Here is a 9,624-nt window from a genome sequence, read left to right on the forward strand (position 1 = left end):
GATTACAAGCCGAATGCATCTCGTTAGGTTAATAAAACATAAGCACACGAAAATTGAGCAAAAGTATGTAACAAAAATACAACAACAACAAAACAAAAAATCAATAATAAACAAAAACAAAACGAATTGTTTCGTGTTCGTGTCGTGTTTGACAAAATCTCGGACACGCGTGATTATATATATTGATCTTCGCTTAAAGGAAGCAAGATTTAGCTCTTCGATTTTTATATCGCTTAGCCCTAGGCTAGTTAATTTTCGTCCAATTTTATAAAAACACTTTTGCGACCAAATGCCTTTTCCTATTGCTCAATCTCAGTGATTGGTTTTCACTAATTTTCCACACTTGCGAGTGGAATTTTTCCAAATTTTAGACTACAAATTAAACAATGTTGAAATGTAAATATAAGAAACTACATTTTTTCTTCTTTGTATTAACATTCGGAAAAGTTGAGTCGATTCGTAACACATAACCGCAGAATCTTATCAAGATCGATGTACTATATCTTATTGGGACAATCGCTTGCAAACAAAAAGTTTGTCTTGGGAAACATCTTTGTGTGCGGGCTAAGTATTGAAATAAATAGCAGATCGGTAAGGGTATCTAATCGCCGGCAAACATTAGATACCCTGCGGAACATTTGGCCCGATTTTGTAGCTATTCCGGGAGAATAGCAAAGCTCGTACTTCCAGAGCTTATCCATGTAAAAACTTATTGTAATTGCCGAGCGATCGACTTTCAAGTGATTTCGGATAGATTGTACAGCTTTATATGATATAGTAGATCGATCTTGATAGGATTTTGCACATACATAAGGAGCATGGTAAAAGACAATACGTGCCTTTGCTCTGTTTATATTTATGCATAATTCCAATCCTTAATATAGTATCTAAGTATTATCTAGTCAAAAACAAATGAAAGCTAGGTGTACTTGGGCTTAGAACTATTAGACAACGCCCCAGACCTCCTCGAAGGCGGTGCAGAGCTTGGAGCAGGCAATGGCCGCTGACAGTGGATAGTTGCTAATGGAGAACAGCTCCTCGGTGTAGTCCGTCTTGAGTGCGCCGTGGGCGAAGGCGCCAATGACCATGACGACGGGCTGATCGTAGGCATCGCTGCCCTCCGGGCCGTGCGGCACCAGTTCGCGGCAATTGCTAACCAGCTTGCCGGTGAAGGACATTGCATACTTTTTACAGCCCACGGGCAAATGATCCGTAATGGGATTCTTGATGACGCTCATCAGGCGGCGCGACGAATCGCTGGCGCGTATTTGAAACTTGTGCAGCAGCTGGACCATCAGGCCGGCAAAACGCTTAAATGTGCGCGGTATCCGTGTCTGTGGATTGATCTCAATCAGCACATTGTGCTCGGTGCGAACAAACACCTGCAGCAAGCCGGCCCGATTCAGCGGCGAGTCGAACAGCATCAGCAGGCATTGGTGTGTGATGTCCGGGCGGCAGCTGCCCGGATCTCGTTGATTTTTGCGCATTATGCCCGCATGGTCGTCACAGTTGAGCAGCTCGAATGTGTTGTGCACCTGTATGCAAAGCATTGCTGATTAATATCATTCAAATTAAATATATATATTGAATTAAAAAGGACGGCACCTTCACTGTCTCCAGCTGCGCGCCCTCGAGTACGATAATCAAGCGTTTCTCGCTGGCATTCAAATGGAGCACCTTGAAGTGCTTCTTGTCCAAATCGAATTCCGGATCGTCCGCTTTGCGGCCCACAAATTTGCGTTTGCGATTTATTGTTTTGCCCTGGCCGCCCATTTTTGTAACAGTTTTAACGTTTCTTGTACAAAAACAAAGGCCATGTGCACGCGGCGACGGCCACAATAGAGATGAACCGATAGCAGCTCAACAGTTATCGATAGTGCGACAGCTGATGCTGTTAACTCGCTGCTATACAAAAATTTATCAAACTAATCGATAACATTGCTGCAGACAATTTTGCGCTTTGTCATCACTAAACTGAACCTGGCATATTTTGATTGCATTGCCTTTGTTGACAAAACCGAGGCTACATTTTAAATATTTAAAGCATTAACATTTGACATGGCTGCCGCCCGTCGTGACATAGCGCCGTTCTTGCAACGCGTGCGCGCTTTTCTGCTGGGCGTAAGTATGCAGCAGCTGCCCTGCAATTTGGCCTCTTTTCCGCGCACGTTATGTAAGCCCCAGACATTTTCTTTGGGCTTTTTCTTTATTTTTTTGTTCTTCTAGCGCGAACATACCGTTGCGCTGCGCTTTGAGGATGGCCTGGCCGATCGCACACAGCCCCAGCCAGAGCTACCGGACGGCCCCTCGCACATCTTATCGGCCAATTACTATTGCACGCGCGATGGACGCCACGAGGTCCAGCCGCCCATTGACCTGGTGCAGCAGCAGAAGCTGATCGATGCGTCTGGTGATGCAGCTCCCAAAGCTAAGGCTAAGCTGCCCACACCCGGCAAAGTCTATGCCTGGGACTGAAGCACTGAGAGGATCAACTGTAGAAAACGCAATCTGTGTTTAATTTAACTTCTTTTTTTTTTTTCTTGGAGGAAGACCTTAAAATAGAGACATTGTTAAACCATGCAGCATTTCGCACTTACTTGCCAGGGAAGGAGGTCAGCATAAGGCTCACAGTAGTGTCTCTCACAGAAATTGTTGCTATAACATATATAGGTTATAGTTGTTAACTAATAACTCTTGTAAGCCCTTGCAGAGGGTATTCCATTTTGTGCCTGAAACAGGAGATGTCTCCGACTACATGTAGGTTACATGCTATGTAAATCCTTGCAGAGGGTATGCCAATTTCTGCATGAAACAGGAGATGTCTCCGACTCTATATAGTTTATATACTGTGTAAATCCTTGCAGAGGGTATGCCATTTTCTGCATGAAACAGGAGATGTCTCCGACTCTATATAGTGTATTTAATGTATTCTATGCTCATTTTAAGGACAACTACATGATGTAGTCGCCAGATCAGGCCGACTAAGAGTTTGCATAGAGACATGCAGCCGCATGAACGGACATGCCAGAATCTACTTGGATATCCGAACTGATAAGGAATATATATATATGTACTTGATGGTGCTGGATACGACACCTTCTGTGCATAAAGAAAGGTCATTCCATGAATCCATGATGTTCGCCCAGGGCAATGACTTGGTTAAAAAATCTAATTGGAACACGTCGCCGATTCCAGTTTGATACCCTTGCAGAGGGTATTTGAATTTTGTCGTGAAATGTGTAACGCATCGAAGGAGACGACATCTCCGAACCCATAAAGTTAATATGTATTCTTGATTAGTGTCAACAGATGATATAGTCTCTCAGCTTTTAAGATATCTTCGTGATACTTTGCAGAAGTGCCTCCGGCTGGATCGGACTACTATAACATATGGCCGCCATAGCGAACGATCGGTCGAAAAGTAATATTCTTGTATGATATATTTGTTTGGTTTTTCAAGATATCTTGACCATACGCGCAGAGCTCTATGAAAAGGTTGGGTCTGCAAGGGTATGTAATCTTCGGCATGCCGCAGATAGTCCTTTTTTCTCGTTAAGAATATTGATTGATTGAGTTAGAAATTTGAATTGAGCTGAGCTATGGCCTTCAAGAAGAGCTATTTCTTGTGGAGTGCCACGCCCGTTTCAACCAAAATGTGAAGGAAAGTGCTCAGGCCTTAAAGTGAAGCCTTGGAGCTTAAAAGCCTAAAGCGGTTCCGCAGAACCAGTCCAGCTGCGTCTAGATGCCAGTTAATGAATCGTTGCATATGGCACGAAGCTAGTTGAGTTTTCCGTGCTATTTATTGAGCTGTCCCGGGCCGGGACCTACGGACGCGCATGTTCCGCACCTGGGCTCTTAACAAATTGCGACTTAATTATGCGCATCATGCCGGACAACGCATTGCAAAATTCAATGGAAACACGCCGTAAGCTCCCTGCTCTCGGATTCTTCACGTAGTGTTTGCCAATTTGACGCGGTCCGTTCTCGGACTGCGAGGCACAAAGCTCTAAATGAGAGGGCAGCCAAAGAGTTCACTCGATTATGTGGTCGGTTAGGATGAAGAGTTGTTTTTCTGGAATCAAAAGCACTTTTCAACTGACATAAGCTGGCCAACATCATAATACCCTACTTTAGGGCATGCGCATTTTTTCACGGAATGTGTAACGCATTAAGGAAGAAGGCATCCCATCAAGTACGTATATATATTTCTTATATCTTTATCTTTCTCTTATGTCTCTATCTTTTATTTTTATACATATATATTCTTAGTCCTATATTTCTTATATCTTATGTATATCTTTATCTTTCTCTTATGTCTATATATATGCTTATACATTCTCTATCTTTTATCTATATACATATATATTCTTAGTCCCGTATTTCTTATATCTTTATCTTTCTCTTATGTCTATATATATGCTTATACATTCTCTATCTTTTATCTATATACATTCCCATTTCTATATTTCTTATATTTCCTATATATTCTTTCTCTTATATATCTATATGTATATATACATTCTTCTTCTTCTTCTTTCTCTTATATCTATACAATTGTATGAAAAACTTCTTCTTTCTCCTTCTCCCTTCCTTCGAACTACTCTTACATATAGCTCTTTGCGACCTTTCATATCTTCCCCGTTTTTCACTAATTCTGATGCTCCTTAAAATATGGCTTCGAGTAAGAAAGGTTCGTGAAACAAGGCCAGGTCTTGCAACCAGATGTCCATAAGGGTATTCAGTCTTCGGCGTGGCGTAGATGGGCCCGTCGCTCGCTCGCATCATGTTGATTTTGCTCAGTGTACGCACACATTGGCTAGCGCATGTGTACATTGTCTATGTCGATGGGCATAGCCCAGAGTCTGCCATAGCAAGCTTTATCTGCTTTACAGTCCCTAGTTGGCTACTTAATTGCATTAAGCCGGCGACAACGGCGTTGCCAACGACAACGACGGGGGACCACGGTGGACCACGGTGGACCACGTGGGACAACGGGGGGGGGGGCGAGGATGTATGTTGGCATTGATTCAGATTATATTGCTGCATTATAAATGAAAAATTCTGCGAATGCGCTTCGTCCTGCTCGGTATAAAAGCATGCTTTTAAGGCTTTCAATTAAAAGTTGCACACAACAAATGCAAAAAAAAAAAAAACAAGCTGGGGGAAAAAAAAGTTTATCAAAGCGTTAACGAACCATTTTTTTTTCTTCTCTCTGCTTCATGTTTTTTTCATACGCTGTACCCATTGAGCGTGGATGTATATGGTAATGTCAGCGGCCAGCCTTGAAGCCCCGCCCCCTGGCAGGACATTCTGCATAGATCAGAGAACAGCTCAAAACATTTCAAAGGCAACCCGTTTTAATGGCGTTTTTTTTTCTTATTGAAAAAAAAAAACGCATTTAATAACCTGATATATAGAGCTGGGAAAACAAGTTCCAAGAAAAGTGGAAAGAATGGCAAAAAAAAATGCTGCCCCATTTTGCACAGAGGTTGGAGGTTGGTCTTTGATAAATTTCCGGCCACATTTGAAATGTGTTTTTCCGAAAGATCTGTGAATATTAACTTATAGCTCGTTTCTGCAAAATGTTGGTTACGGTTTCCGCTCAATCATGCTTCAATCATTCAATCAATTTGGCAGTCAATCAGCGAGGCAGGCAATCAGGCTTAAATTCAGTTCGATATCATAATCATGCTCAGTCAATCAATCAGTCAGTCCGATTAAAAGGCAGTCAATCTGTCAATCAGGCAGTCAATTAGTCAATCAATCAGCTTTTAACTTTTATGGCTTAGACTTTGCGTTCTTTTTAGATTATTCAGTTATTTAGTCAGTCAATCAATCAGTCAGTCAATCAGGACGTTAATCAGTCGCTCAGCTCATCAGTAGATCGTGAGGTTAATAGTTCAGTCAATCAGGCACTTCGTCCTACGCTAAATAAGTCGTTCAGTTTGTGATTCAAAAACCGGTTTCAATCTTTATGGTTTGAACTGTTCGCTTTTCTTTGAATATTCAGTTATTAAGTCAATCAATCATTCAGTTAATCAATCAGGCTGTCAATCCGTCAATAGGGCTGTCAAAAAATCAGTCAGCTTATGAATAAATCGTGCTGTCAATAGCTCTGGTATTCAGTCAGTTAGATAACATGGCAGTCAGTCAATCATTCACTCAAATAGTCGTTCAGTCAGTCATTAATATAATGAGCTGTCAATTTAATAAGGTTTGAGCTGTGTTGTTCTTTGATTATTTAATCAGTCAATCAGTTAGTCACTCAATCAGCCTGTAAGTCTGTCAATCAGGTTGTCAAAGAGTCACTCATGCAATCGGTAAATCGTGCTGTCAATAGCTCTGTCAATCAATCAGTCCGTCAGATAAAATGGTAGTCAATATCTCAGTCAGTCAATCATTCACTTAAATCGTCATTAAGTTAGTCATTAATAAAAGGAGCTTTCAAGTTTTTAGGGCGTGAACAATGGGTTATTCTTTGATTATGTAGTTATTTATTAAGTCAATCAGTCAGTCAGCTAAAGAGCCAGTCAGTCAGTTTGTCAGTCAGTCAATCAGTCAGTCAGTCAATCAGTCACTCAAATAATCGTTCAGTCAGTCATAAATTAAAGAAGCTTTCAAGCTTATGATTATGCAGTTAATTAGTCTGTAAATTAGTCGGTCGGCTAAAGAGCCAGTCAATCAGGCAGTCCTTCATTCAATCAGTCCGTTTTTTGTCATTCACAGAATGCGCTTTGTACTGCAGGTAGTTAGATAGTTCTGCATTTAAACAGAATACTAGATCAGAGCTCTTGAATGCATAATGCGCACTGACGTGTCCGCCTGTCCATTTTACCACCCTGTGCGACACCCTGTGCTGAGGAGCACTTCAACTTGCTTCAATAGCACGGACAGAGAGGGAGAGAGAGAGAGAGACAAATTGAATGGGAGTGAGCGCTGTTATAATGCGTTTGTTGCGCCGTGTGTGGGGTCTGTCACATTAAAGTGCAGCTTTAAAAAATGATGTGTGGCAACTCTAACACTCAGATTCGACCCATCATTCATGCGACCGATCCAACGAACGTTACTTTTTCTGGCAGCCTGCGAATGTGCTCGTCTGTGTGTGTGTGTGTGTGTGTGTGGGTGGGTGTGGGTGTGTGTAAGCCCCAATTGCCCAACATCGTTTAGTGTTGTGTGTGGCAGTGTGCCACTCCCCTTTGAGGGGCACAGTTGGGGGCGGACGATGCGATACAATTGCATGGTAATCGAATTATGTGGCAACTCTGCTTCGCTTTTCAGTTTTCTTCTTCGTGTCTTGTTATTGTTGTTGTTGTTGGGACACACACAGACACACACAGACACACACACACACACACACACACACACACACACACACACACACACACACACACACACACACACACACACACACACACACACACACACACACACACACACACACACACACACACACACACACACACACACACACACACACACACACACACACACACACACACACACACACACACACACACACACACACACACACACACACACACACACACACACACACACACACACACACACACACACACACACACACGCACACGCACACGCCCGTAAAATGGGGCAGTCGAGCGTCCAGCCATGCAACGGCCTGTGGAATTGTGTGGGCGGCATTGGGCGACTGACCCCAAATGCGGTGGCAGGCAATGCTGCAGTTGCACCCTACACTTGATCAATGGGGCACATCAATTTGGCCAATGCATTTTGTTGATTTATCGCAGAAGTGGCCGCATGAAAAGGTCAAGCAAGCACCAAAGCGAACGAGCAAGATGGCTCGAGTCGAGAGTGCTCGACTACGAGATACCCTAAGCTGCCGTTACAAGCATTCGATCCGTCCGTTGCTCAGGGCAACGGCTCTACCGTGATGAATATCTATACTCTGCGATAAATCCTGCTGCCTGTTACACACACATGTATGCATGTAGCGCATAGCGCTATCGCTACGGCATAAACCTACTTTTGGACACTTGCGGCATTATGACAGGCGAATGTGTAACACAATTAAGGCGTACCAAATGGAGCGATGGCCGAGGCGACGGCATGGACAACCTTGTGCATGGGAATGGGAACGGGCCAGCAATGTGCATTGCCTGTGCTGGTGTGCTGTATATAATATTTGCCCCCAGACACGCCCACAAATGTGCTATGCTGTTCTGTGGTGTGTGTGTGTGTGTGAAGGGATGACGCCCAATTTGATCAATTTTTGCATTTACCACAACATTCGGAGGGAGCGCATAATGTTGGGCGGTGCGGTCGACCCCATTTAAATGCAGTCGAAAACTTGCTCAGCACTTTGACATCGAATTTGAGGTTAAAAACTAACATCAGCAGCAGCAGCAACAGCAGCAGCAGCAGAAGCAATAGCAGAAGCAAGCAAACAGTTAGAAAGAGCAACAACAAGCAAAGTGTGCAGTTAACAATGGCCACACACAGCTTTGTCGTGCACAAAGTACGCACACAAACACACAAACACACACGGACGCGCTATCACGCACACACAGGCACGCACACAGTGACACAATAGTTTTCGAGCAGCTTTGCTGTCGCCAGTCGCTGCTGCTGCGCTGCTGCCGCTGCCCGCTGCTGCTGCTACTGTTGCTGCTCAGCTGAGTGAGTGATAAGTTCAGTTGGCGTTTGGCAGGCGCCGTGAATGGTTTTAAGTGCGCTGCGTATAGGAATCGCGGCGAATACGGAAACAGAAACAGCTCAAAGCGAAAGCGAATTGCGATCTAGTTTACTGTTGTTTTTGCTCATTTTTTTTGCCTGTGCGTGCGAGGGTGTGTAAGTGTGTAAGTGTGTGTGCGTGTTATTTTATTTAGCAAACGCGCGCCAATTCAAACAAATTTCGTGGTGTTTGTCTTGCCGTTACTTCTGCTTGTTTTTGTTATACATACATATATGCAACAAAGCTCTCAGCTGTTTGGGTATGTGTTAACTATTGTTGTTGTTGTTGTTGTTGTTGTAAGTAGCTATCGCTTAAAGGCCTGCCTGATTTATGATGAATTTCTGCCAAATCCATGTACGCTACTTTGTGTGCGTATCGTATCGTTCTTGCTGTTGTTCTTGTTAGCCGCAAATTTTAGTGAATGCTTGCCATTATGTAAGTAAAGTAGCCGCAGGCCCTGTGCCTGTTACCAGGCACTAAATTCCGTTAGTGACATCAATAGGGTTCTGTTTGTTCTGTTCTTTTTTTTCTTTTCTGCTTGTTTTTTTTTTTTTTCTTTTATGTTTGGTCATGCTCCCAATTCCATTCCCGTTACGCGTCTCAGGCCAAAGCACTTTTAAAGCATCAGCTTAATCAAAAGTTTGTGCATTTAAAGCGAAAGCGTAGTTGACAAAAATAAGTTTAGGCCAACAAAAAAACAACTATTTTTTAGTGTCAAAACATTTGTTAAACAAAAAAAAATTACTCGCAATTCGAATTTCAGTTCAGTTTTATTTAACTAACAAGTTGAGATGAATCTTTGTTTTTTTTTTTAAATTAAAACTCCTATGATATATATGTATATACCTATATATTAATAATATATAAGTAAGCCCAGCGAGCAGTAAAACTCTTAGATTGAACAGAATTCC

The 9,624-nt window shown here is 42.7% G+C and overlaps 2 protein-coding genes across 2 annotated transcripts; one reads left to right on the forward strand and one right to left on the reverse strand.

The window, feature by feature from the left end:
• Window positions 1-836: 836 nt before the first annotated feature.
• Window positions 837-1,837, reverse strand: LOC115766470 (ribosomal RNA small subunit methyltransferase NEP1). The gene is made up of 2 exons (XM_030710414.1): window positions 1,606-1,837; window positions 837-1,535 (listed from the first exon to the last, which is right to left on the reverse strand). Exons 1-2 carry the CDS (start codon window positions 1,771-1,773, stop codon window positions 945-947), a joined length of 759 nt encoding a protein of 252 aa, XP_030566274.1. The 5' UTR covers window positions 1,774-1,837; the 3' UTR covers window positions 837-944.
• A 129-nt stretch (window positions 1,838-1,966) lies between these two features.
• Window positions 1,967-2,549, forward strand: LOC115766472 (NADH dehydrogenase [ubiquinone] 1 alpha subcomplex subunit 7). Its single transcript, XM_030710416.1, has 2 exons — window positions 1,967-2,121; window positions 2,227-2,549. The coding sequence occupies exons 1-2, from the start codon at window positions 2,059-2,061 to the stop codon at window positions 2,473-2,475; spliced, it is 312 nt and encodes a 103-aa protein (XP_030566276.1). The 5' UTR covers window positions 1,967-2,058; the 3' UTR covers window positions 2,476-2,549.
• The last annotated feature ends 7,075 nt before the right edge of the window (window positions 2,550-9,624 follow it).

This window comes from Drosophila novamexicana, unplaced genomic scaffold (assembly GCF_003285875.2).
Source record: "Drosophila novamexicana strain 15010-1031.04,08,12 unplaced genomic scaffold, DnovRS2.1 tig00001151-arrow-arrow-pilon, whole genome shotgun sequence".
NCBI lineage: Eukaryota > Metazoa > Arthropoda > Insecta > Diptera > Drosophilidae > Drosophila > Drosophila novamexicana.